A 27,407-nucleotide genomic window follows, 5' to 3' on the forward strand; every position below is an offset into this window, starting at 1 on the left:
ATAAAGTTTTATTTGATTAGGTGGCTCTGTCTCCAGGAAGTCTGGGTCTTTTTTCTATTCCCAATGTCAAGTTCCACACCAGGACATTAGTAAGGCACACGACCAACACCTTGCTCATGGATAAGGCCGACTACCCTGACACCTGTATGATTAATTCTGTTAAATACCTATATTCTCACTGACATGGTCAAAAGGAGAATTGAGGTTTTCGTTATATCGGGCACACAGTTGGAATTAGATACGCTTTTATTGAGTGAATAAAAGATAATTAATTTGAATTTAAACTACCGGAGCATAATGCTGTTAAGTGTTTTTTTCAGTGTTTGGCCTGATGTAAAGTCTATATTCAAACTATAACTCCATTTTTTTCAAAGTAATAACGTTTTATCTGTTTTGGAACCGCCAAGAGCCCCGAGAGAATTTAACAGGCCATTTCACCAACATCATTTAAATTTTTCAACTGAAGGGAAAATGAAAAGATTGCCTCACCAACAAGGAGAAAGAAGGACTCCTTCAAATTGAATGACTAAGATTGTTGAGCAAAAATACAATACTAATAGGGAGGGGCTCGAGCAGAGATAATAACAAGTTTGTACACTAGATGGCGCTTTAGTCTTCTAAAGTCACGATTTTGTTTGCTCTAAACTAACACGTGCTGCTTTTCTCGCAGTGCGCGGGAGCATTCTTCATCCGTGTACGTACTGCATCATGTTTAATGCTCGGAACATCCGGATAAGTAGGTGATGTCCTGATTATTGCCTGCATTTAGACAGAAAAGTTGAGTAATTTGCCCAGCGTCACACAGTTTGTACGCAGGATAAACGATGTTTGAATAGTTTGATTCCAGAGTCCCAGCTCTTAAAACACCCTGTCGTATTGTTTTCTCAATTCTATGAGAAATTCCATAAATCTTTAATTAAAAAAAATTTTTTGCTTGCGTTTGTGATTTTTTAGAACTATTACAACACGATAGATTATATACTACAAAATACTTTTTTGGGGGAAAAAAAAGCCAAACATTTCATATGGATGAAACGTCAGAAGAAAGACTGGGCTACAAGTGCACTCCACAAATATTTTAAAATCTTCATCCTAACACAAACCACCAGCCATTCCTCAACACCATACAGAACATTTTTAAACCAGTCTCCTGGAAGCGAGGGCGGGACTCATAGGGCCGTGGGAGCCTCCGGCCACAGCGCATGTTCAGAGCGCGCCGCCCGCTTCGGCGCTCCATAGCCACGCCCAGTGGGCCCGCAAGGACTGCCGGGAGGGCGCCCATCTTCTTTGAGCGCGTTAGTTAGGCCGGCGGTGCTGAGGAGTGTGAAGGTCTTCGTTGTTGTTAGTGAACCTGTGGCGCGCGTGCGGGACCACGGCCTTAAAGGTGAGCTTGTCGGTGGCTAATGAAAAGGTGCAGAGGTCCTGCCTCGCCTGGTGCGCGGCGGCGCGTTTCCCGAGCACTGTCTCGCGCTCCGCGTCCCTCCTACCCCCTCGCCTCGGGCCGGCGCCGCGTGGGCCGCAGCGGAGGCGGCGTGCAGGGCTGGAGCAGCCCGCGGAGGACGGGGCGCCGGGGATGCCCCACGTGCTGGCCCTAGGCGAGCCAGCGTAGCCGCAGGACGCGGTTCTAGTAGGGTCTTGCCCGGCATCGCCTCGGCAGCCTTTCCGTCTTTAAACTCCTCTGCTTTCCAGGCTGCGGAAGCAGGTATTTCGGGCCACCTCCGAATTCCTGGGGAGGTCGGCGTCGGGTGGACGCCGGCGAGTCTGTGGGGACCCTTGGAGGCCTGGGAAGCCAGGGACGCAGGAAGACCCCTGGCGTCACTCTCTCAGGCTTTTGGGGTCCTTCACTCCCATCAGGCTGATTCTATGGGAACCTGGAGAGCGTGGGTGATATCTCACTTCTAGTTAGTTATACATTCTGGGAAAATATCGGATGGGACAAGATTCTAAAACTGAGAGGGCAAAAAGTCTTTTAGGGGTTAAATGATTCTTTTATCTCATAGCTTTATCAGGAGCCTTATATCACGTAATAATTTAGGGTTATAGATACGTAGTAGACAAACCGCCGATGCATAAGATTGAACACAGATCCCCCGTGCAAGAACTTACAGTGGGCGTCCAGGTTGTAGTACAACAGTGTCAATGTGTGAAGCAATGCCTCCAATAAGTGTACTGATGGTAGGTTATCACTAAGTTCAGCCAATGGCAAATATTCTGGATGAGTTCCTGTTGATGCACTTTGTACTGTACAGATGACCAGGTGGTCTAATAGATTGCTGGAAGCAAGTAGTTTATGTCTGAAGACTTGGTTTGTAATTTCTAACAAACTAACATAACACCCTGCTTTTTTTCCCTGCAGTGGAAACTGGTTATAAGTTAATGCATTAATGAATTAGTAGGCACACTCTCCCCCAGTTTAAGTGGTTTTAGTGTATCTGTACTCTTAAATTTTCATATATTTCTTAACATACAGAGTATAATTTAAGCTCATAAATTTTAATATTGGATTTTTTTCATCTTAAGAGTTATGATACATAACTTGCCCATATCAAGTTTTTGGTAAGCAGCTGTGACTAATTTTTAAAAATAATACAACCCCCACCAAATAACACAGGGAGCCATAGTTATATATTCACACACACACACTCTCTCTCTCTCTCTCTCACACACACACACACACACACACACACACACACACACTATATAAATTCATCTGTTGAGGGCCGGGGATTTAGCTCAGTGGTTTCGCCGCCTGCTGCACAAGCGCAAGGACCCGAGTTCAATCCCCAGTACCAAAATAATAATAATAATAAATTGATCTGTTTAAAGGTTGAGATGTGGAGTTTTTCCCCTTAAAGGACAGCTAAATGAAAATAGTTTTTTGTTGTAAAAGAGGAGACAGTCGTTTATTGAAAGGTGAGGCAGATTATCCATAGTTCTTCACGTTTCCATTATTTACCCCTTAGTGTTCCTTTGTTGAGATATTACTTGAGAAGTGAGTGGAGAAACCAAACCTGTGAAATTAGAATTTCTTGACTTTCATGAAAACAAAGGCATATTAATAATTTTAAGGTATTTTTTTCTGGTTAGTCTTGAGTTTTATGTGAAAAAAATGATAATCTTTTCCTGCCAATTTGGGAAATTTACAGATTAGCCACAATGGCTGAAAATGGTGATAATGAAAAACTAGCTGCTCTGGAGGCCAAAATCTGTCATCAAATTGAGGTATGATTTTTGTGCTATTAAAATGCAAAAACAAGTTCCTTGAAATTTGGGGCCCTCAAAACAAGTAACAACATTGAATTTTAGTATGTAGACCTATTAAATATTTGGCTTCTCTTCTTAGAATTAGAAGAGGTATGCACATTCAAAAGGTAACACTACAGACTGGTGTTAACCATTTTCATTTTTAGTTTCTTAGTGTAAAAAATGAGGATACTAGTAGTATTCTCATAAGGTGATTTGGAGAAAAAATAAAAGATGTAAAAACAAGGAGAATGCCTGGCACGTACTAGAGTAACCTAAAAATCCATGGTAAGTGCTTTTCCTGTTAAATAATACTTTATATCCTTGAAGGTCCCAGTAGTTTATTCTGGCCAGTTCTCTGCTATTACGAGTTTGACTATATTTTACTTTTACTTTTTTTTTTTTTTGGTACCGGGGATTGAATTCAGGACCTTGCACTTGTGAAACAGGCAGCAGCACCAGTGAGCTAAATCCCCGGCCCTTTTAGCATTTTAAAAAAATTGAGATGTTATGTCCAGGGTGAAGTTTTACAGTCCTAGTAACAATCATGTGGGGGAATTATCCCTAATTTATGTTCTTACTCAGGAACAATCATGGTTTTTTTTCCAAATCTCGGAACTATTTAACTTACACCACTTTGCCATTTAATTTCCAACCTTTTTTGTATCAGTTTTTTTGTAATTGTGGAGAAAAATGACAGATTATTTATTCTTTGTTAATTTTAAGACAGGGTCTCGCTTTTTAATTCAGGATGACCTTAAACTCACTACGTAGCTCAGGCTGTCCTCAAACTTGTGGCAATCCTCTTGCCTCAACCTCCCAAGTGCTGGGAATACTGGAAGTGTGCCACCATATCCGGCAAATCTCACCCTTTTGAATAATCAAGGTTAAAAGCCTTTTTTTTTTTTCTGTACCGGGGATTGAACTCCGGACATTGCGCTTGGGAGGCAGGCGCAGTGCCACTGAGCTAAATCCCTGGTCCAAGATTAAAAGCCTTTTACCACTTTGTTCCACGCTCACACTAGTATAATATCTTTTAATGGGCATTGTGTTTTACTTTACTTTTCTTTTTTTTTTTTTTTTGAGACAGGGTCTCACTGTGTAGCCCAGGTGGGGAACTTGGGGCAGTCCTTTTGAGTGCTAAGATTACAAGCATGTGCCCCACTACAGCTGGTTTCTGGGCATTTTATTGTAGAGCAGTGTGAGGATTACAGCAAAATTGTGTGAAGAAAGAGATTTCCTAAACATTCCCCACCAGAGTAGTACATATCTAATGTAATTTTTATTTCCCTTTCCCTCACCAAATATGGGCTGTATTTCTGGAGAAGCAAAGTTTTGTGTCATCAGTGATTTGTGCATTCTCCTTAGCATTTGGATCTAATTTTTATCCATAATACTTTGTGTGTGTGTATGTATATGTATATATACGTATATATATATGTATGTGTGTATGTGGATGGGGGGGTGGTTTTGTGTTGTTTTTGCATTATTGGGGATTGAACCCAGGAAGGACTGAAATACATCCCCAGCCCTAAGTTGCCCAAGCTGCCTTTAACCTGTGATCCACCTGCCTCAGCCTCCTGAGTGGCTGAGATTACAGGCACGTGCATCACTTTCTATATTAATCCTAGCAAACATATTTACTGATTTCTTTTAAGATATCTAGAAGAAACTATTGGCTGAATAGTTATGCATATTTAAAAATAAAATCTTGACACTGTTGCCATTTTACACCTCTGCCTGTATGATCATTATCTGTTCAGGTCAATGCTAGGTTCTGTTGTTTTTTTATAGAATTTTAACAAGGTAGGTGAAAAATGCTATCTTGTTGCTTTCCATTGTTTCTTTAATTTTTGTGCTTTAAAAAATGTCCTTTATCTAGTTTTCTATGACTGTTTACTGTATTTTTCTTTCCCTCTTAGCCTATAAGAATCTTTAACAAACTTAACTTTTTCCTTTTATGCTACTTTTGACATTCCAAGTAGTCATAGTTGATTTTCTTTTTCTTATTTCTTCTTGTTTTTGTGGTGCTGAGATTGGGTTTGGCACAAGCTAAGCACATAATTCTACCAGTGAGCTATATCCTCAATCTTTTATTTGCCTTTAAACTGAGAGCTTTTTTGCTTGAATTAGATAAATATTCATTGTTTTTTCTTAGTTCTAAAAATCAGAGTGCTTAGAGCCGGGCATGGTAGCATATACCTATAATCCCAGAACTAGGGAGGCTGTAGCAGGAGGATTACCCTGAGTTCGAGGCTAGCCAGGGGTTAGTGATTTGAAGGCCAGCTTGAATTACATAGCGAGACCCTGTCTCAAGTGCCCCCCCATTAAAGGAATTTGTTTCTTTCACTTTTTATTTAATAAAATATTCTTTTTACACTGAATAGAAACAAAAGTTACAACATATATTTTTAAGGAATAGAATTTGTAAAGTTCCAGGATTGGACTCGGTATTATATAATGCTCTGAAATATGAAATATATTGAATTATCTTACAGTATTATTTTGGAGACTTCAATTTGCCACGGGACAAATTTTTAAAGGAACAGATCAAATTGGATGAAGGCTGGGTACCCTTGGAAATAATGATAAAATTCAACAGGTAAAAACCCTTTTGTTTACATTCTGGTTCAAATTGAGGGCCTTGTGCATGCTAGGCAAACACTCTACTGCTGAGCTACACGAGGAGCCCAAAAATCTTTTCATAACCTTTATGAACTGTGTAATTTTTATTAATAATGAGTACTAGTACTGAGTCTTAAAATACTTATATCTCTTCAGGCTCAATCGCCTAACAACAGACTTTAATGTAATAGTTGAAGCATTGAGCAAATCTAAAGCAGAACTCATGGAAATCAGTGAAGATAAAACTAAAATCAGAAGATCTCCAAACAAACCCCTTCCTGAAGTGACTGATGAGTATAAAAATGATGTAAAAAACAGATCTGTTTATATTGTAAGTCTTTAATGCATTTAATGTCTTACATTTCTTTAGAAAGAAGAAAGAGTGGAGTAAGAATATGGGCTCAGGATCACAGTGTCAGTACTTCCTATATGTCCTTTGACAGTGTTCTTAACCTAAGCCTTATTTTCATAAGTGTGATAATATCACCTAATTGAAATGTGAAAGTTAAATGAAAAATACCATCTATGACAGTCTTTGACATATTTTAAGCACCCAGTGTGTTATCAACTGTTCTTTAACAACAGCTAAACTCTAGCAATTTTTATAGCATATTAATTTTTTAGTTTTTTTATTATGGAAGGTCTCAGTGATACAAAAATAAATAATATAATACATTCTTCAAATTTTAACCATTTTGTTTCAGATAAAATATTATAGTTTTATTTAAAATTTCTTACCTTGTGCATGTAAAATACAAACTCCACACAGTTTTTTAACCTGTGAGTAATGTTTTGTCTCTGCACACAGTGGAATTATTTTGAAGCCTATCTTCCCACTTTTCACAGAAAGGCTTCCCAACGGATGCAACCCTCGATGATATCAAAGAATGGCTAGAAGATAAAGGTCAAGTACTAAATATCCAGATGAGAAGAACATTACACAAAGCATTTAAGGTATGATTTTATGATGATAGAGGTTTTCTCTAGTTGTAAGATGATATATGGGCCATAACTTTTTTTTTTTTTAATAGGGATCAATATTTGCTGTGTTTGATAACATTGAATCTGCTAAGAAGTTTGTAGAAACTCCGGGCCAGAAGTATAAAGACACAGACTTGCTAATACTTTTTAAGTAAGTTTTTTTGCTGTTTTGTCTAGCCATTTAGTTAAACTGTAACCTTGTCATATTTTGAGATTTTAGGTGATTATGTTCAAAGTGTAAATTCCTTGCTATGTCATGCTTCAGTCATTCAAAATAATTTAGTCTTATCTTTGTTTTCATGACCTTAGCCTTTGTATTTTGTGTTTAGGGAAGATTATTTTGCAAAGAAAAATGAAGAAAGAAAGCAAAATAAAGTGGAAGCTAAATTAAGAGCTAAACAGTAAGTATGTTGAATTAATCATGAATTTCTTAAAGCTTTTACAAGGTTAAAGTTAATGGTTCTTGGAAGAAGTAATGATGAGCTTTGAAATAAACAGTAACAAGCCTTTCTTTATTGATAGTGAAATGTTGAGTTCAAGTTGCCTTGCTATGTTGAGGTCATATTCCATTGCAGTCTAGCATTGGATGATCAGAAAACCTAAGGACTGGCTTTAGTTATTAAATAGTTTTAATGGTCATGATCAAAGTTATTTATTAGGATTTAATTTTCTTACATAGTAAGCAGAAACGTAATTAGAACATGTTCATTTGTAGAGAGCAAGAAGAAAAACAGAAGTTAGCAGAAGATGCTGAAATGGTAAGTATATAATATTAGTATCTAACATCTATAATTTAAGTTAGAAAAACTTTTTTAAAAAATCTGAGAACTAGTGTGTATGTGTGTTTGGGGGGCAGCACTAGGGATTGAATCCAGGGCCTTGCACATGTTATACCCCACATGTTTGAGAACTTTTCAAAGAAAATATGTAAGCAGATCTAAAGTTACCATTGCACTTAAGTAATACACAAATAATATTGCCTAAAATTGTTGCTCTTGTAGCTTAGTAAGTAGGTTTATGTAGTTTGACTAGTTAAATATTATAGAAGAAATTAAGTTAAATTAGAAGCTGTTGTAAAAGATGACAGAATATAATATTAAACTACATTAAAATAGCATTTTCTCAGTACCTTTTTCCTTGTATAGATATAGACTGTTGTGAGCCATTTCTGGTTATGTGGTTGTTTTTTAAAAAAGTTTTTGATTGCCTTGTGTATTTTCTTTTTTTTGCGGTACGGGAGATTGAACTCAGGACCTTGTGCTTGCAATGCAGGCGTGGCACCACTGAGCTAAATCCCCAGCCCTTGCCTTGTGTATTTTCATAGAAATCTCTAGAAGAAAAGATTGGATGCTTGCTGAAGTTCTCAGGTGACTTAGATGATCAGACCTGTAGAGAAGATTTGCACGTCCTTTTCTCAAATCATGGTGAAATAAAATGGATAGACTTTGTCAGAGGAGCAAAAGAGGTTTGGAAACATTCAAATACATTTTAGTAATCAGTTTAAAAATCCATAGAAACTTATTTTTTAGAAGATAAAATTGGTGGAAAGCAATATTTAAATTGTGTCATTAAAATAGTCTCTACTTGATTACTTTCCATTTTGTCGTTTCTGTCACTGGACGTGATGTTGGTGTTTTCTGAATTATAAATTGACCTTGGTGACTATAGTTTACTTCTATAGCATTCTTTTTCTAATGTTCATTAAAATTCATTGAAATTAGTAATAGGATAGAAAATTTGCAGGATATGAAACATTGTAAGTATAGAAATTAATTGTGGGGCTACAAACTAAATGGCTTTCACTTTCTGTTGTTGGTTTAGGGAGTAATTCTATTTAAAGAAAAAGCCAAGGAAGCACTGGATAAAGCCAAAGATGCAAACAATGGTACCCTACAATTAAGGAACAAAGAAGTGACGTGGGAAGTACTGGAAGGAGAGGTGGAGAAAGAAGCTTTGAAAAAAATCATAGAAGATCAACAAGAATCTCTAAACAAATGGAAATCAAAAGGTCATTTATTTTGATTTTTATTGTCAGTTTGGTTATTTTACATCATTTGAGTAAAACTTTTAATCCGTGTTCAAAAATAATGATAACATGCTTGCAATTTTCTTTTTACTAAATCCTCAATTATGTCTCTACAGGTCGCAGATTTAAAGGGAAAGGAAAAGGAAATAAAGCTGCCCAGCCTGGATCTGCTAAAGGAAAAGTACAGTTTCAGGGCAAGAAAACAAAATTTGATAGTGATGAAGAACGTGATGAAAATGGTGCAGCTGGTAAGTTTTTTTTAGGTGCTTGGGTAGTTTTTTGAGAAATCTGGACTTTATGAGAAATGACTTGCCACAGGGAACAGGGATACAGTTTTTTATTTCTGTGGAAGTGATATTCTTGGATTATTATGATTTACTCTATGCTCTTTTACAAGCGGGAGACAGAATATTTGGTAAGTAAGTTTAGCAATCCAAAGCTCTGTACTAAAAGAAAAAAACTTTCTCATTAGTATAGGAAAGTTGTTGCATTAAAGCAGAACTGTTAATAATTGTGCTCAGTATTAAAATGGAGCAGTAGTCACAGTGAATTTAACAAAAAGTCTGTTATTTTACAGGACCAGTGAAAAGAGCAAGAGAAGAAACAGACAAAGAAGAACCTGCATCAAAACAACAGAAAACAGAAAATGGTGCTGGAGACCAGTAGTTTAGTAACCAATTTTTTTTTTTTAATTCATCTTAGATTTTAAGCTGCTTTTTGTCTTTGGAGGCTTTTAAAAAGAAAACCGAATTAGGTCCACTTCAATGTCCACCTGTAAAAAAGGACAGTTATTTTGTTGTTGTTTTAACTTGTCTTTTTGTTGTTGTTATCCACACACATTTTTTAAAAAATGTATAGTTGTGTTCACATGACTCAAATATCAAAAGGAAGATTCTTCCACTAAATCGCCTTTGTAATATGAGAATGTATTAGTATAAAATAACAAAATATATACTATATAAAAAGAATTCACTTTTTGCTTTTTGTGCCCTATTTAAGATCTTCATCTATAGAATATTGGCTGTTTATTGTGAGCCCTTCTTACACTTTGTTTTATTTGGTTTTTGAGACAGTCTTGGTTTTTTGAGACAGCCTGAGTGAGTTCAGGCTGGCCTTGAACTTACTGTGCAGCCTAGGCTGGCTTCAAACTCAGCAGTTTTCCTGCCTCACCCTCCTAAATGCTAGGATTATAAGTGTTCACCACCACACCCAGCTTCTCACACTTAATAATAGCTCATCTCTGGTCTGCCTTTTTTTGGTACCAGGATCCAACTCAGGTCCTTGCAACGGAACTGCTGAGCTAAATCCACCCCCCGCCCCGACTTTTCTTTATTTACCCAGGCAACTTGATAATAGTGGAAATAATTACTGATTGAAGAGTTTTTCAGTACTGAATGTTAGGCCAGAATCAAGAGACTTACTGATTTCTTTTTATGAAAGTTATATAATGCTGGCAGGTCATAGTGAAGCTCTGTAAAACAAAAGCCACATAAAGATTAAAATTACATTTCCAAACATTTACCACCTTTAACTAAAAATAAAACTAAGAAAATACTAAATGCTTGTAAGCTTAACAGCTCAGACCTGTCACTTGAACATTTCTCCAAGTACTGACCTGATTCAGCTCCAAGACTGGCTGTGATTAAATTGGGTGTGACTTTTCTGCTGTTTGACCATTTACACCAAAATTTGAGATTATGGGGAAGAATTTGAAAGGATTACCAAAAAACCCTCTGAAAGTGATGACCTTTCTATTTTTAATTTCCTAGTAATCGTTGCTGACATAATCTTAAAATAACCAAGCTTATTTCAAAATGGTCTTACTCAGATTTTAGTAATGATAGGTCACTGATTTGCTTCTAAGTGCTAAAATGAAAACCCATTTTAATATTTCCTCTACTGATGCATTTTAGAAAAATGGCAATCGGCTATCCTTTATATACCTCAACCTAAATTATAACCCTTTAAGTCACTGCTCTCAATTATTCATGTGTACCCTAAGCACCAAGATCTTGCTGAAATTTAGTAAGTTTGAGTGAAGCCTGAAATTCTGTATTTCTAACAAACTTCCAGAGATGTCAACACTGAAGGTCTGGGTAGAGTATAGTAAGGTTTTGCCTCAGTATACTACTGGGACTGTTCTGATAAAATGATCTATATTACTTATCTATGTTAAGTATGCTGCATAAGAAATGACAATACTGAATATAATAGGAAAACCAACAGATCTTTTAAATACATGGTTACTAATTATTATGAGTAATAACATCTAGTTAAGCTAATTCATGATTAAGATTTTATTATGTAAATAAGTTCTCGCACTCTTTCAGGCTTTTCAAAAGTATTTGTATTAGCTAGGGTGTGATAGCACATGGAAACAGTTTGAGGCCAGCCCAGACTACATAGCTAGACTTTGTCTTAGGTTTTTTTGTTTTTTGTTTTTTTTGGTAACGGGGATTGAATTTGGGACCTTGTGCTTGTGAGCTAAATCCCCAACCCCATGCAAATACTTTTCTAAAAAAACCTAAGACAGGGCTGGGGATTTAGCTGAGTGGTTCCTTGCACCTGTCTCGAAAGTGCAAGGTCCCGAGTTTGATCCCCAGTACCAAAAAAAAAAGTATTTGCATTATAATTCCTAATTATATTTTCCCCATTGTAATATTTGTGAATATTACCCAACTGAGTAAAAAAAAAATGTATTAAATACGATTTACTCATAATGTGACTACTGATATCTTTTCTACCACCAAAAAGAAGGAGGTCAGTATTTTTTGACTTAGTCAGAAAATTGAGAGATTAGTTAGGGATAACCTGGTGGCATTTTCCATGAATAGATTTAAATCAAGGTCTTAACCAACTATGAGCCATGCCTTTATTCATGTGATGCTATATGACTGGAGTAACTAAAACCTGGGTGCTATTAGAAATTGTCAGCAAGTCATATGTGGTGGCACAGAGCTGTAATCCCAGCACTCTGGGAACCTGAGGTAGGAGGATTTAAAGTTTGACCCCAGCCTGGGGAGCTTAATGACTTAGTGAGACCCTATCAAACTAAAACAAAAAAACAAAGGGTTGGGTGTGTAGAGCTCAGTGCAGAGACCCTGAGTTCAATCCTTAGTACTGAAAAAAAAAAATCAGTAAAATGCATAAATTGAATGTTTGTCTGGATTTCCTCCATCTCCAGTCCATTACCAATCATACACATTTACCACAATGAAAAACATTCTATGCTATAGTATATTTTCTCATTACTTGTATAAACATTTTGGTTGGGTTAATATATGTTGGCCCTTTTAGATAATTAGGATTGAGATTTATCTTACCTGCAATAATATCTATCTTGATTTTCCATTCTGCAGCTTTTTTCCGAACATGCTAAACACAAATAACATCTTCACATGAGCTGATTTTTAAAACTGCTTTTACTTAATATTTGAGATTAACTTTTCAAACTTAAAATTTCATTGGAAATTAAATTTTTATAGATATTTTAACTAGATGGATAATACTTCGAAAATCAAAAATCACACCATTTCACATGTGGCACATGCCTGTAGTCCTGCTGAGGCAGGAGGATCACTGAGTTTGAGATCAGCCTGAACTACATAGACCCTGTCTCAATAGATTTAACAAATTAAATAATTAAATTCAAGTGATAAGGAAACTCAGAAATCTATTAAAATACAGAGTGTACTCATGGTTTCTGCAGTATTATTATCTTACATTAACACATACAGCTAGCTAACCTGGAAACTGGTATTTAGCAGAGAGGTTCATGAGCAATTCAATGGCAGCATCTACAACAGGAGCATGGTCTCTGGGACCAGACTGAATGGATTAGAACTGCAGATCTGCTTACTGGCTATGTAACCCAGAGCAGATTACTCATTCTGTTCCTTAATTTACTCCAATCAGGATAATCCATTGGATTTTTGCAGACTGAGAAAAGTGTTCTGAACTGTGCTGTCAAACACAGCACCCAGATGTGTTAGCTATTTTCAGTCTGAAACTCTTGAACTACTTCACAAAGGATTACTAAATTTTAGTTACTAATTTGCTAATTAAGATTACTTTACTGCTGGGTGTGGTAGTGCACCCCCCCATAATTCTAGCAGTCAGGAGCCTGAGGCAGGAGGATTACCATGAGTTTGAGGTCAGGCTGGGTCACACTGAGTTCAGGGCTAGCATGGACTCTCAACCAAAAATGCCCTAAATAAATAGTAAAACTGCTTTATTAATTAAAAAAATATATACAACATTACAGCAGTAATGGAAGTAAAGAAAGCTGACCACAATCCCCTACATAAATTATGCATGCAAATTTTTCTAGAAATGCTATAGTATGTTAAAATTATTATAAGCATTTTGTTTATTTTGATAATACTTAATTGGCATCAAGCTGAGTCATAAGATACTTAAATTTTTCCAGTTTTTAGGTTCCAGTATTTCCAGGGTTATAAAATAATACTTTAATGTTTGTCTGTTTATGATTCTCCTGAGCTTAATCTCAGTGCTGGACATATTATTTGAGATCTAGAAATTCTATATAAGGATAAAGTCTTTAATGTAAATGATATAATAGGATCATAGAATCCTTAATAAATTTGTGAGAAATTATGACATTTCTTTGCCACCTAAACTCTAAGGGAAAGAGGTTTTAGATGTTAGATTACATAATAGGATATAGTTCGGCCAGAGAGCTAAAAGAACTAATGGGTGAACTTTGGATAAACAATAGCATCAGGGTTGCCTACTATGCTGCTTTTTTTTGGTATTGGGGATTGAACTCAAACTCAGGACCTTGCGCTTTCGAGGCAGGCTCCCGCAAAAGCTAAATCCCCGGCCCTACTATGCTACTCTCGTCAAGTCTATGAGCCAAGAATTAAAATTTCAGAATGCTAGATGTAAAATAGCAGCTTTCAGAGTCAGGATATTAGTGTTTGCCAGTACACAGTTGTTTTTTTTTAACCTGAAAGTTTATTGAACAATTACCAAGTGCAAATCAAGCACTTTTTTTTTTTTTGGTACCAGGGATCGAATTCTGGTCCTTCCACTTGTGAGGCAGGCGGTGGAACCACTGAGCTGAATCCCAGGCCCCTCAAGCACTAAGGCCTATAGTTAAGGGGTTTGGGATAAACTTCAGTAACAATGTTGCTAATTATATAGAAACCTGAAGTAAGCAAAATTATAAATTTATAACAGGTAAATCTACAGCATAAAACGGACTATCTTAATATTAGAAGGAAGTTCATCCCTCATCATCCCTCCTTCCCAGTATGCACAAGATTAATTTCTCATCAGATTAATTTCTTTTTTAGTTACTATGCTGATGGAAATATTCTGCTCTAAGTGAGAAAAGAACTTCCTGAAATATTTTGAGAGTTCAACCCAGAACCCTGCCAAGGCACTGCTAATAATGCTGCCACCTAATGGTGAAGCATGACAATACCAAACAGTGAAGATGGGAGTTCTGATTATGTGAGGAAGTCACTCAAATACAATAACTAGATTTTTCTGCTTAATTGCACCTTTTTTATTGTCATATTTGACTGCATGAATTTTGTGAGTTAGATAAAGTTCATGTTATGCCCAGTTGTGCAGGAAAGTGTTCATAACAGGACAAACTGCTTATTCTTAGAAAGGCCTGCTTGCACGTTTGACTAGAGCATGGGAACTCAAACTAGGATTAGAGTTTTGACTCCCTATCCCCTTGATAAAAGTGGCTCATTGTGCCTGAGCTGGTTATGCTGAACCACCTGTATTCTTACTGGGAATATGGAATTTGGGTGTCATAAAGGGGGATTCTTTAATAATTGGTGCCCAATTAAAAACATAAGAACGGCGACTAATAAGCTTCTATAGCTGGCAATACTTCACATGTGTTGTCACAGTTCACACTGGAAGAATTAAGTGTGTCCCGTTTTAGTCTACTGGGAGGACGGGAAGCTTATACCTCTTGCCCCCAGACTTTGCCTAGTGTACCTTTCTCTTCACTGATTTGGCCCTGAACTCTTTTGTAATAAGTCACAGCTAGATGTATAACCATATGCTGGGTCCTGTTAAGTTTCTAATAAATTAACAAACAGGCAGGTGGTTTGGGGGCCACCCAACCCAAGTTTTTTAGATATCAATGTACAATATACTAGTGTTTGCTTTCACATGAATGAAGATTTTTTTACCAGTAAATGACTTGCTTTCTGTTGCCTGCCTATGTGTACTGTTCCACATTGTTGCCAGTTTCTTTCTTAGTTGTTTGATTTTATCCTTTAAAGTTATTAGGTCACCATATAGAATGTATTTCCAACAGGGTTTTTATATGTTCATGAATATTTTTCCTTCAAAACCACTTTAAAATTTCTTTAAAGTATGTGTTAAAGTAATAATAGCCAACACATAACAATTAGATATGCCAGACACTGATCTAAGTGCTTTATAAATATGAAGTCAATCCTCACAATTGTAAAGTTCCTTACACTAAGTACTGTACAAGTTAGTAGAGTATAGGTGAGGGAACTTAAGCTCAAGTGCCTTGACCAAGATAACACAGTTCTTAATTACTGACCCTTCCCCCAATTTCCTCGCATACATCACATACACACACACACACACCCCTTCGGTGTTACATTTTGGCAGAGAGAAAAATGGGAGAGGTAGTTTCTGAATTCAGATCTTTGCTGAAGATTCAGTATTTTAAATAACAAGGCCTTAACATGTCCCTTAAGCACATAAGCCACACTGATACTAGGACAAAAGGCATTGTCCCAGAGACAACCAGAAGGTATGGAAGCTAGTTTTAGCACCCTTCTCTTTCTGAATTACAGTCCCTTTCTTGGCAATAGTTCTATCTGAACAAATGATGAGAAATTAGTAATGAATGCTAGGAAGAAAAGCTAATCACACATCTAGCTAGTTAAAGAGAAAATTCAGTTCTAAGTGCTAGATATCAAAAAGGCCAGGGCCGGGGATTTAGCTCAGTGGTGCCACCACCTGCCTCGAAAGTGCAAAGTCCTGAGTTCGATTCCCTGGTACCAAAAAAAAAAAAAAAGCCAGGAGAAACAGACACTGGTATCTAGCATTCACAGCAACTTCTAAAAATAGTGTTACAAATTTAAAAATCAGTGACAGTATCAGGATGATTTAAACTTACTTCTCTAGTTGAGGATTTGTGTAAAGAATATACTGCTGTTCTTGCCATTTCCAAAGCAGTCTTAAGAAAAGCCATATCTATCCCTGTGGAAAAAAGAAACGCCCCTACTTAGATTATTTATTATCAAAAGTAGAAGATTAAAGAACAGGATTTAGAAAAGTTTTCCCCAAAGTCCAAAATAGCCACTTCAAGTTCTTTCTGCAATAAGTCATGATATAAAACAATAAAATTAAGTAAATTAAATATAGTATTCTGTTAAGGTTGAAAGACTAAAGCCAGAATAAAAACTCTTGGTTAGAAAATAAGGCTAAATTTTTAAATATTAGATTCCAAGTTAATGACTTTCTAAAAAGGGAGAAGGGAACATGTAGAATAGTAATCATAATCATCTTGGTGGGCTGGGGTGTACATTTAAAATTCTCTTATGACTTCTTGCCTTCCTTGCCCATAGTGTATCCAAAATGAATAGCTATAGTGAGTCATTTATAGATGGGCACATTTTGAAATCCTCAGGTGTTTTAAGCCATTAAAAATGGGTTTTAAGGGCCCGGGATTGAGCTCAGTGGTTTCGCCGCCTGCTGCACAAGCGCAAGGACCCGAGTTCAGTCCCCGGTACCAAAAAAAAAAAAAAAGGGGTTTTAAGCCAGGTGCAGTGATGCACCTATAATCCCAGCACTTGGGAGGCTGAGGCAGGAGGATCACCATGAGTTTGAGGCCAGCTTGAATACACAGCGCGAGGCCAGCCTAAACTACATTTGGGAGACCCTGTCTCACTCCCTGCAACACAGAAATAAGATTTTAGGGACTTGGCAGGGGGAGTAGTGCAGTCATATAGCATGTACTTACTAGCATACCAAGGCCTGAGTTCAATCCCAGCACCTCCCTCTTCCCCCAAAAAAACCAGATTGTAAAAGTATAAAATCCCGCTGGGGTACACCTATAATCCCAGCACTTAGCAGGCTGAGGCAGGAGTATCGAAGAAAGTTCAAGGGCAGCCTTAACTACATAACGAGACCCTTTCTCAAAAAAAAAAAAAAGTGTAAAATCCTTCATATTTTCATTCATAAGAACTTGGCAAACAATTAGGTATACAAATCATAAATGAAGGGCTGGGGATTTAGCTCAGTGGTTCTGCTGCCTGCTCTGCAAGCGCAAGGACTGGACTTCAATCCCTGGTACAAAAAAAAAAAAAAAATCATAAATGATGTTTTCACAAGTTTTTGAAAAGGACTGAAAAATTCAATTCCCTAATCATATATTAATAAACAAGTTGAAGTTTAAATTGTAGTAAATATGTAAGTAAGAGACTGGTTTATTTAATGAATAGTGATAAAATCACTTAACCCAGTCAATGATGTTATTTTAAATAAAATTTATAATAATTTGTTTTAAATTGTGGTACTGGGGATTAGCACTAGGCTACATCCCCAGCCCATTTTTTATTTTTTGAGACAGTCTCACTAAATTGCCCAGGCCAGATTCAAACTGTGATCTTGCTGGCTCTCCCAGAGTGAGTGCACCACAATACCCACCTGAGAAAATGATTTTCTTTCCTATAAATATATCAATACACCCGATTCTTGTTACTAACCTTTATTATTTTTGGTCCCAAAGGGAGGATTCATAATCACTGTGTCAAATGACTTGGGCATTCTGTTAGATAATGAACACACATCATACTGAATCATATCAACATTTGTTAATTCAAACTCTTCGACATTCCTATTAAATATTTCCAGCGCATCTTCATCTATGTCGAATCCAACACACAACCTATAAGTAAAAAATACAGTGGCAACTTACAGCTCCCAAGTCAAAACAACAAAAATAGCACTTTTACCATTTACTTTTTATTATTATTTATTTATTTATTTATTTATTTTGGTACCGGGGATTGAACTCAGGACCTTGCGCTTGCAAGGCAGGCGCCAGAACCACTGAGCTAAATCCCCAGCCTTACCATTTACTTTTTAACCCAATTGACAGAAAGTAAGAGTGAACGTTGCTTTACCACAACATGATTTCCCAACATGGGAAGGGATGGAAACTCAGGTTTATGTAGAAAGGACTGCTCTCATCACTGTAAATTTTTTGGGGGGGGAGAGGGTTTGAGACAGGGTCTTGCTATGTAGTCCTGGATGGCCTTGAACTCACTATGTAGCCCAGGCTGGCCTTGAACTTGCTTTGATCATCCTGCCTCATCCTCCCTTTACAGGCATGTGTCACCACACCTGGCTTATAACTTACTTTTTATAAATAAGATTTTGATCTTCTGCCCATTCAAACTGTACTTATTATCACATTATTTCTCCACTCATCCTGTAGAATCCCATGAATATAATTCAATTGATTCTATTTACACTTGTTATTAAAGCTACCCCATACCCAAATAGTATAAACTGGATCACCTACCCTGCTCCTAACATTGCAGTTCCAATGCTAAGCATTCCACAGCCACATCCTAGATCTGCAACCACTTTATTTTCAATGTCATCATATGTGTTATGGATTGTATAGAGCATACAAGCTAAAAACAAAACAAAACAGGATATAAGTAAGCAAGCTGATTACTAAAATCCAATTTGTGCAAATGACTTCTAAAATAATTTGTTTTGTAGTTCTTAGTCCTCCAAATGATGTTCTAGATTATTAAAAAAAAAGGTGTAATAATTTGGTATGTAGTAAAAGGCACCAAGAAGAAGAATAATACATCAGTGGGTCCCAAAAAATAATCTCTGCTGACTATGTAAGAATGACAAATGACCAGTCTCTAAGTTAAAATCATGACTTTAACGTAAAGAAGTTCCAGTCTATTCAAGATTACTAGGCTGGGCATGATGGCGCATGCCTGTAATCCCAGCACTCAGGAGGCCGAGGTAGGATCACAGTGAGTTCGAGGCCAGCCTGGGCTACATAGTGAGTTCAAGTGCAGCCTGAATTTCAGAGTAAGACACTCTCAAAAAAAAAAAAAAAAAAAAAAAATCAAAACCAAAAGATACTACTTGCTCTCTTGTCTCACTCCAAATACACCTTTTTTCCTTTGATGCTGAAATATTTTAATAAAAGACTAGAATAAGTTTTATAATATCCTTCCTTGTCAAGATATAAATTTGGCAAACCTGTATCAGTCTCCAAAACTTTTGAAATTTTAGTAATCTGAGAAATCTGCAAGTTGAGGCACTGCTAATATCAAACAGGCATTAGCATTAAAAAAAAAACAAAGGACTTGTTTTGCAGTAAGAACACAGGTATCATGAACTCCTACGCCTACAATACAGCTTTTAGACACATGATCTACAGACACACATTTCATAATCTACAAATGAGACCTGATTAGAGAAGTGAGGAGCAGGGCAGTGTCTGCTGAGGTTACAAAGTTTTTGACACAAGGCTCTTCCATATACTGTAGGTTAGGCAGAGTGACACCAGCATATCTCCCTGTGGGCATCCAAACTCATCAAGGGCTGCTGGCCATCACTGATGGCTGAGGACCCACAGGTTTTATTAAAAACAAAATTGCAGGGATATTTCAGACTAACCATGCTGTCATGATTACTGCTACAGATGATTTTTATATTTTAAAAAATTGGATCTTGCCAGCATTGTGGCACAGGTTTGTAATTCCCATAATCCCAGCTTCTCAGGAGGCTGAGGCAGGATGATTGAAAGTTCAAGTCCAGTCTGATTAAGTTAGTGAGGATCTTTGTCAAAATTTTTTAAAGGGGGGAGGGCTCAGGGCATAGCTCAGCACATAGAACTTGCCTAGGGTGAACAAAGCAGTGGGTTATACTGAAAAAAAAATTCCTTAAAAATTTCCTACAAGCAGAAGACTAAGAAGTCCTCACCTAAATTGATTGAACTAATCAACCTACATGTAGTTTTGCGTGAACTTTTGGATGGGACTACGACAATGTTGTAGTTTGGTGCAGGTATGCAAATAGCCAGCTTAGAAACTAGCTTGTTTTGCTTTTTGAGACGGGGTCTCGCTGAATATTCTAGCCTGGCCTTGAACTCACAATGTAGTCCAGGCTGGGTTCGAACTCGAATCAATCCTCCTGCCTCAGCCTCAGGAGTGCTGGGATTGCAGGCTTGCGCCATTACGCCTGGTTTTAAAGGTACTTTTTGAGCTCCACAGAACCAGCAACTTTTCTTTTTCACGGTACTCGAGACTGGACTCGGGGTTTTCAAACTAAACTACACCCCCCAGATCTTTTTAAAATTTTTATTTTGAAAGAGGGACGCTAAGTTGCTCGGGCTGGGCTCAAACTCGCGATTCTCCCGCCTCAGCCTCCCAGAACCAGCAACTTTTTTAGGCAATTCAGGGATGAAGAATATTAACAAATTCCTAGCTCCCAAGGATTTTATAGTGTGATAAGAGAAACATTAAAAAAGATGTCAAAGTGTTAAGAGGTATGCATAAAACCAATCTGTAAAGTGATAGTGTGAAGTGCGTGGAGGTGTCCTTAGTTTCGATTTCAAGACCTCTCTAATGTGACACAGGATCTGAGGGCAGAATTTCTCTAGGCATTCTCTGTATTCAAGTAACTCCCATTTTCATCACGAAGCGAGTGGACAGCACTAATCGGAAGCAAGGGTACGGTGAGCCAGCCGCCCTACCTGCAATGTGCGGCCGTGTTGGGTACTGTTCTAGACGGAGCTTGGGTTTTTCGAATCCATCCACTTGTTGCAGGCGACTCTCTAGTTCTTTAAACTTTAACTTCATTTTCTTTCTTTTTTTGCTATGTGCTCGCTCACAGGACTTAACTTCATTCGATGTGCACAGAAATCTAACCGGATCTTTTCTTGCTATTCCCACTCGTCACACTAAGCCCTTTCTCAGCGCCACTGGCCGGGGACAGGACAAGAGAGGCAGTGATGCACAGGCAGCCTTGGACACGCCACCGAGGTGTCCCACACTGGCCTCAGCCCCCTGGGAGACCGCGACGGCGCGTAGAAGGGTGCACACCCTCACTCAGCGAACCTACACCCCTAGAGACCGCTACCACGGCAGGCTGTGCCGGAAGCGCCACTAGGCGTGCGCGCACGCCTCTGCCTCCTGCAGCCTGGCGCCGTGCTGCAACCTCTGCTCAACGCGGAGGTTCCGCTGGTGACTTGGGCGCTTGTTCGTCCGCATGCGCAACATTGCCGGAACCAGTCCATACCGAGAGACTCCGGGCCAGTATTTGGCACCTCGCCGCGTCCCCAGTAACCTCTACCTTGAGCACACAAACCCTAGAAGAATGGAGAAAGAAAGAGGATGAAAATATAATTACTTTATTTCATGGCCCAGTGTGACCCTTTTGCTTTTCTCCCACGTCCCCTCTCAAAGAGGATCGCTGTCCAATCACTGTTTTTCCTTCGTCGTTCGCGTGCATCGCTTTATTGTAACTTTGTTTCCATCTTCTTAGGTCATCAGTGTCACTTCCCTCAGCTCACAGAGCTGTGACTTCAGGCAAGCCCAAAGAGACGCGAACAAGTTTCGAGAACAAGGTGTCACATGCGGGAAGGAGGTCAGGTTTCTTACAGAAGCCGAGCCGTAATGGATTGTGAGAGAACAGAAGTTAAGCAGAAATAGTAATGGAACAATTCTTGAGAATGACGATGAAGAGACGAATAAAATGATTGATACTTAGTAAGGTTGGAGAAAGGCCTTATTTGGCGGGAGGGTGCTAGGGACCAAACCCAGAGCTTCACCCATGCTAGACAGGATCTATCAATGAGCTACACTCCCAGCCCTGTTGTTATTATTATTTTATTTATTTATTTATTTATTTATTTATTTAGCTACCGGGGCTCAAACTTAGGACCTTGCACTTTCGAGGCAGGTGCGGTGCCATTTGAGCTAAACCCCTGGCCCTCCTGTTATTATTTTTAAAGTAGGAAGAGATCACATATCTCAATTCTAACGGGACATGCCGGGGGTGCTGGTGCAAGTTGTAATCCCAGCACTTGGAGGCTGAGGCAGGAGTGCTTCGAGCTCAAGGCCAGCCTGGGGTATATAGTAAATTCAGGGCCATCCTGAACTACATAGACCTTGTCACAAAAGAAAATAAGACAGAACAAAACAAAACCTTGTTTAATAACAAACACCCAAATGACAATTGCACCATTAGAGATTGAAGACTTTTATTCTATTTTAAAATTAGCTAGAGGGCTGGGGATTTAGCTCAGTGGCATCTGGCCAGCCTCGCAAGCGAAAGGTCCTGAGTTCGATTCCTGGGACAAATAAATAAATAAATAGCTAGATGGTGCCACACTCCTGTAATCCCAGCACTCTGGGAGGCTGAGTCAGGAGAATCACAGCCTGGGCAATTAGGGGCACAGTGAGACCCTGTCTCCAAATAAAAAAAGGATGGAGATGTTGCTCAGTGGGAAGGTCCTGGGTTCAATCCCCAGTGCCACCAATAATAAATAATAAAATACAGGCCGGGGATTTAGCTCAGTGGTTTTGTCGCCTGCTGTGCAAGCGCAAGGATCTGAGTTCGATCCCTGGTACCAAAATAAAACAAAATAAAATAAAAATAAATAAATAATAAAATACATCGAGTATATTTTGATAAGTGTAGATTCATATGTAATCATTAAAAATGATATGAGGGCCGGAGATTTAGCTCCGTGTTTCTGCTGCCTGCCTTTCAAGAGCAAGGTCCAAAGTTCGATCCCTGGTACCAAAAAAAAAAAAATGATATGAAGAAAGGCTCAATGGTAGAAGGCTTGTTTGTGCAAGTCTCTGGGTTGAAGTCCTAGCATTCCAAATAAATAGACATATATAGAGATCCTACTAAAATATTGTAAAAATGGGTTTTTAAAAATCACACTAGTGTATGGTTCTGTTCCAAGAGCTAATGAACATGAGGGTAGGACAATGATGGCTGCAAGGGAGGAGGGGAGAAGATCAGCATCTGGTGGTTTTTATCCACAGTGAAATCTCCATGATGGTGGTGAGACTTAAATGCAGAATAAAACTGCTTTTCTTTTACCAAATCTTTAAAATATGTAGGGGCAAGATCATTTGGTATGTTAAGTCAACACTAATTTTTTAAAAACGGTTAAGTAGTGATTTTATGATTACCATAACCTCATGGGCGGTTGCTTTCCCCAATATACACTTGCACTGATGAATTAGTTTGCTGTTAGTTCTATGTAATAGTAATAGACATTGTTCTAATGGTAACTGGGGGCTACATTACATATATAATGCCTTTCCTAAAAAATTGTCCACCTGATAAAACATTTGAGAAATCAGCCTGCCATGGCAGTACACACCTGTAATCCCAGCACTCAGCAGATAGAGTCAGCAGAATTTTGTGAGTTTGAGGTCTGCCTGGGCTTGAAATCTTGTTTCAAATTTCCCCACAAAAATATTGAGAAATTTAGTAACAACTGTTAGCACCTATTACGGTGGCTAAAAGTCAAATGAGGAGAAAAACCGAGAATACGAAGTGCTGAGAGGATGTGGCACACCTGGAATTCCTACATATTGTTTGTGGAAATGCAAAATGTTTCGGCCACCTTGGAAAATAGCACCTGTATCTTGTCATTCTTTCTCTTTAAGGTGATGGCAACTGGGTGGGGCCTTTTAGAATGTAATTGATGAGTATTGAAGGAATCATCACAGCGATATATGTGCACCCATGTTTATAGCCGCACAGTTTGTAATAGCTAAAACTTGAAAACAGCCCAAATGCCCATCAACTGGAGACTGGATAAAGAAGATGTGACTTTTTAAATAAAGTGGAGTACTACTCAGCCATAAAGAATGAGAAACTAGAGACATTTATAGCTAAATGGATGCACATTGAGGCCATACTCTTAAGTGAAATAAATAGGACACACGTGTAAATACCTAATAGTTTCTCTGGTGTGAGAAACTGAAAATGTATAATAGATAATGTGAATAGGAAGAAAAGACCCAAAGTGGAAGGGGAAGTGGGAGGAAGGGGTAGGGGAATGGAAAGGGAAAGGAATAAATATGAGAAAAGGAAAAAAGAGAAACAAAGTCTTTGTAAATAGGGAGGGGGGGAGGGGTTGAAGGGAGGGAAGGGCAATGGGGAAAAAATAAAAACCAAGATATATCATATAAAGGTACAAATTCCCAATGATGAATGTCATCATATTGTATACTTAAAATGTACCAATAAATTTAATGAATAAAAAAATGTAATTGATGAGGACAGAGCCCTCATAAATGGGATTTATGTCCTTATAAAAATAGAGCCTGCAGACTTTGTTCACACTTCCCACTTTGTGAAGACATGGGTAGAAGTCACAATCTGTGAACTAAAATACGAGGCCCTCACTAAGCACTGAATCTGCCTCAATCTTGGCCTTCCAGACTCTAGAACTGGGTGAACAATAAATTTCTGCTGTTTATAAGCTACCCAGTATTTGCTGTTTATGAGTCATTCAGTATAAATTTGCCGAAATGGATTAGGACAAACAGCTTTATTCAAACATCTTCAAAAACTAAACAATCCAAATGTCCATCACCTGACAAATCAAAAATTGTACATCCATCCATAAATTAAATACTGCCCAGCAATTAAAAAGAAGAACTGGTAAAATCAGCATCAGGGCTGAATATCAAAAATACTGTGTTAAGGGCCGGGGATTTAGCTCAGTGGTTTCACCGCCTGCTGCGCAAGCACAAGGGGCCAAGTTCCATCCCAGGTACCAAAAAAAAAAAAAAAAAAAACCCAGAAAACAAAAAACCAAAAAATACATAAATAAACAATATTCTTTCCCTAAAATGTACCAATAAAAGAAATTAAAAAAAAAAAACTCTCTTCCAGCCTCCCCCCATACTGTGTTAAGTAGAAGAAGTCACATTTAAAAGCTATGTATTGTGTAATGTCATTTTATATGATACTCTGGAAAAGCAGAACTATCAAAACAGGAAACAGATTAGTGGATGTCAGGACCTGGTGGTGGAAGGAGTCATTGTAAAATGGTCTAAAGAAACTTCATGTGATTGACTGTGGAGATTACATGGCTATGCATTTGTTAAACTTCACAGGATGTATCTCAAAAGATAAATTTTATTGTATGGAAACAATACCTTAGTAACCTCAACAAAAAAATTAATAACAATGTCAAACCAATAACATACATTAATCTGACAGTTTAAAAACATTGTGGCCTAAAGACAGCTTTATCCTCTTTAAAATTACTAAGGAACTCAAAAAGCTTTTGTTAGTGTGGGTTTATCTATTGCTACTTATTATTACTGGAAATTAACACTAAGAAAAAAAAATTTTTTTTTGGTACTAGGGATTGAACTTGGTACCTTGCACTTTCAAGGCAGGTGGCAGAACCACTGAGCTAAATCCCAGGCCCAGAAAAAAACTTTTATTCTGTTAATTTATCGCAGTAGTGATTAAAATACAGTACATGATAATATAATCCATATTATATGAAAAATAACTATTTTCCCCAAGGTAAAAATCATTAATGGGAAGAGGAGCATTACTTTTGAAAATCTTTTCGGGCCGGGGATTTAGCTCAGTGGTTCTGGTGCCTGCCTCGAAACGGCAAGGACTAAGTTTGATCCCCGGTACAAAAAAAAGAGAAAATCTTTTCAATGTCTGGCTTAATAGAAGAGAAGTGAATTATCATAACTGCTTTTGGAGTCAATTTGTTGTGATATGTTGTTCTGGTCAAAGTGTTTGAAGAAAATCCAGCCTCATACAGTTATTTAGTTGGGAAAGTAAGGAGTATTTTTGTAATTGTGGGTATTCTTTGAAATGACACTACACTACACGATAACAAGTGATTATTTCTTTTTTTTCTGTTTTGTTTTGTTTTTGTTTAGCTGAGGCTTAAACCCAGAGCCAATTGCAACAAGTGATAATTTCTTGAGGGTTAGTTGCAATGTGGAGTCTCAAAATATATTAATTAACTTACCATTTTGTTATATTCTTAGTCTGTCTTTGGCTTTGAATAGGTATTTTACTTGTACATGATTTTGTGTAACATACATTAGTCATTTGGAAAAAATAGTTCACTAAGGTTTTTCCCTCTTTTTAAGATTGGCTATATGGATGAATGGGTTTCATTTTGTCAGATTTGTACACGCACATAACACACTTGGATCATTTTCACCCCCCCATCACTTTCTCCCCCCACCCTCCCCCCAGTTTCACATATTTGGGGGATGTCACTGAATATATTTTGATCATATTCATATCCCCATTATGTACCCTTATACCCCTTCCCCCTCCATTTTATTCCCTGCCTCTTGTCTAATCTCCCTTGTATTTTCCTGTCATCATGATAAGATTCCACATATTAGGGGAACATAGGATATTTGTATTTCCAGTCTAGCTTATTTCACTCAACATGATGATCTCCATTTTTTCTGCAAATGACAAAATTTCCTTCTTTATGGCTGAATAATACTTTGTCATGTATATATACCACCTTTTCTTTATCTATTCACCTAGGCTGATTCCATACCTTGGCTGATGTGAATGGAGCCACAGTAAACATGAGTATGCAGGTAACCTTGTAGGATGCTGACTTTAATTGCTTCGGGTAAATATCAAGGAGTAGTAGAGCTGGATCAAGTGGTTGCTCTATTTTCAGCTTTAAGAGGAGCCTCCATACTGATTTCCATAGTGGCTGTACTACTTTACATTCTCACTAGCAGTGTAAAAGGGTCCACTTTCCCCACACTGTCACCACCCTTTGATATGTGTATTCTTTTATGTATTTATTTATTTATTTATTTATTTATTTATTTATTTATTTATTTTTGGTACCGGGGATGGAACTCAGGACCTTGTGCTTGTTTGCAAAGCAGGCACAGTGCCATGGAGCTAAATCCCCGGCCCCTCATACCTAGTTTCTTTAGGACTTTTATTTTAGGGATGTTGAGATTTATTGAAGGCTTTTTTGTGTCAATTGAGATGATTGTGTGATTTTCATCCTTCATTCTGTTTATGTGGTGTATTACATTTATTGATTCGCGTATGTTGAATCATCCTTGCATCCCTGGAATGAAACTGACTTAATCATAGTGATGTTTTTACTGTGTTGTTGAATTCAGTTTGTAAGTATTTGACTAAGGATTTTTGCATTTATGTTCATCATGGATATTGATCTATAGCTTCCTTTTTTGGTTATGTCCTTGTCCAGTTTAGTATCAAGATGATGTCAGCCTCATAGAATGAGTTTGGAAGCATTCCATTCTTTTCTATTCCATGGAGTAATTGAGGAGCGTTGGTGTTAGATCTTCTTTAAATGTCAGGTAAAATTCACCTATGAATCCATCTGGTTCTAGGATTTTCTTGTTGGGAAACTTTTTATTACTGTTTCAGTTTTGTTGTTTGTTACTGATCTGATATTTTTTTTTAAATGTCTTCTTCGTTCAGTTTTGGTCATTTG

At 37.7% G+C, this 27,407-nt stretch overlaps 2 protein-coding genes across 3 annotated transcripts; one reads left to right on the top strand and one right to left on the bottom strand.

The window, feature by feature from the left end:
- Window positions 1–1,219: 1,219 nt before the first annotated feature.
- Ssb (small RNA binding exonuclease protection factor La) lies at window positions 1,220–9,843 on the top strand. Its single transcript, XM_004857644.3, has 12 exons — window positions 1,220–1,384; window positions 3,147–3,222; window positions 5,742–5,845; window positions 6,025–6,199; window positions 6,715–6,822; window positions 6,900–7,000; window positions 7,179–7,250; window positions 7,565–7,607; window positions 8,174–8,314; window positions 8,671–8,857; window positions 8,992–9,123; window positions 9,453–9,843. The coding sequence occupies exons 2-12, from the start codon at window positions 3,157–3,159 to the stop codon at window positions 9,539–9,541; spliced, it is 1,218 nt and encodes a 405-aa protein (XP_004857701.1). The 5' UTR covers window positions 1,220–1,384; window positions 3,147–3,156; the 3' UTR covers window positions 9,542–9,843.
- Mettl5 (methyltransferase 5, N6-adenosine) lies at window positions 8,858–21,047 on the bottom strand. 2 transcript variants are annotated; one of them, XM_004857642.4, is made up of 7 exons: window positions 20,640–21,047; window positions 18,435–18,549; window positions 17,614–17,795; window positions 16,023–16,105; window positions 12,199–12,250; window positions 10,297–10,346; window positions 8,858–9,647 (listed from the first exon to the last, which is right to left on the bottom strand). In XM_004857642.4, the coding sequence occupies exons 1-7, from the start codon at window positions 20,743–20,745 to the stop codon at window positions 9,609–9,611; spliced, it is 627 nt and encodes a 208-aa protein (XP_004857699.1). In that variant the 5' UTR covers window positions 20,746–21,047; the 3' UTR covers window positions 8,858–9,608. The 2 variants fall into 2 exon arrangements, with proteins under 2 accessions (XP_004857699.1, XP_021094239.1); XM_021238580.2 differs by lacking the exon at window positions 12,199–12,250 and having other exon boundaries at window positions 20,640–21,041.
- Window positions 21,048–27,407: the final 6,360 nt, after the last annotated feature.

Source organism: Heterocephalus glaber, unplaced genomic scaffold, assembly GCF_053883595.1.
Source record: "Heterocephalus glaber isolate CG9 unplaced genomic scaffold, H.glaber_assembly_v1.0 deba00000347, whole genome shotgun sequence".
Lineage (NCBI taxonomy): Eukaryota > Metazoa > Chordata > Mammalia > Rodentia > Bathyergidae > Heterocephalus > Heterocephalus glaber.

Excerpts from the sequence above, each read along its gene's own strand:
- Ssb (XM_004857644.3), top strand. The coding sequence starts at position 3,157 with ATGGCTGAAAATGGTGATAATGAAAAACTAGCTGCTCTGGAGGCCAAA. Across the intron at positions 7,251-7,564 it reads GCTAAATTAAGAGCTAAACA|AGAGCAAGAAGAAAAACAGA; the intron begins GTAAGTATGTTG and ends GTTCATTTGTAG. Across the intron at positions 7,608-8,173 it reads TAGCAGAAGATGCTGAAATG|AAATCTCTAGAAGAAAAGAT; the intron begins GTAAGTATATAA and ends GTATTTTCATAG.
- Mettl5 (XM_004857642.4), bottom strand. The coding sequence starts at position 20,745 with ATGAAGTTAAAGTTTAAAGAACTAGAGAGTCGCCTGCAACAAGTGGAT. Across the intron at positions 16,106-17,613 it reads TGGGACCAAAAATAATAAAG|GGATAGATATGGCTTTTCTT; the intron begins GTTAGTAACAAG and ends TTTTTTCCACAG. Across the intron at positions 9,648-10,296 it reads ACTTTCATAAAAAGAAATCA|GTGGACATTGAAGTGGACCT; the intron begins GTAAGTCTCTTG and ends CCTTTTTTACAG.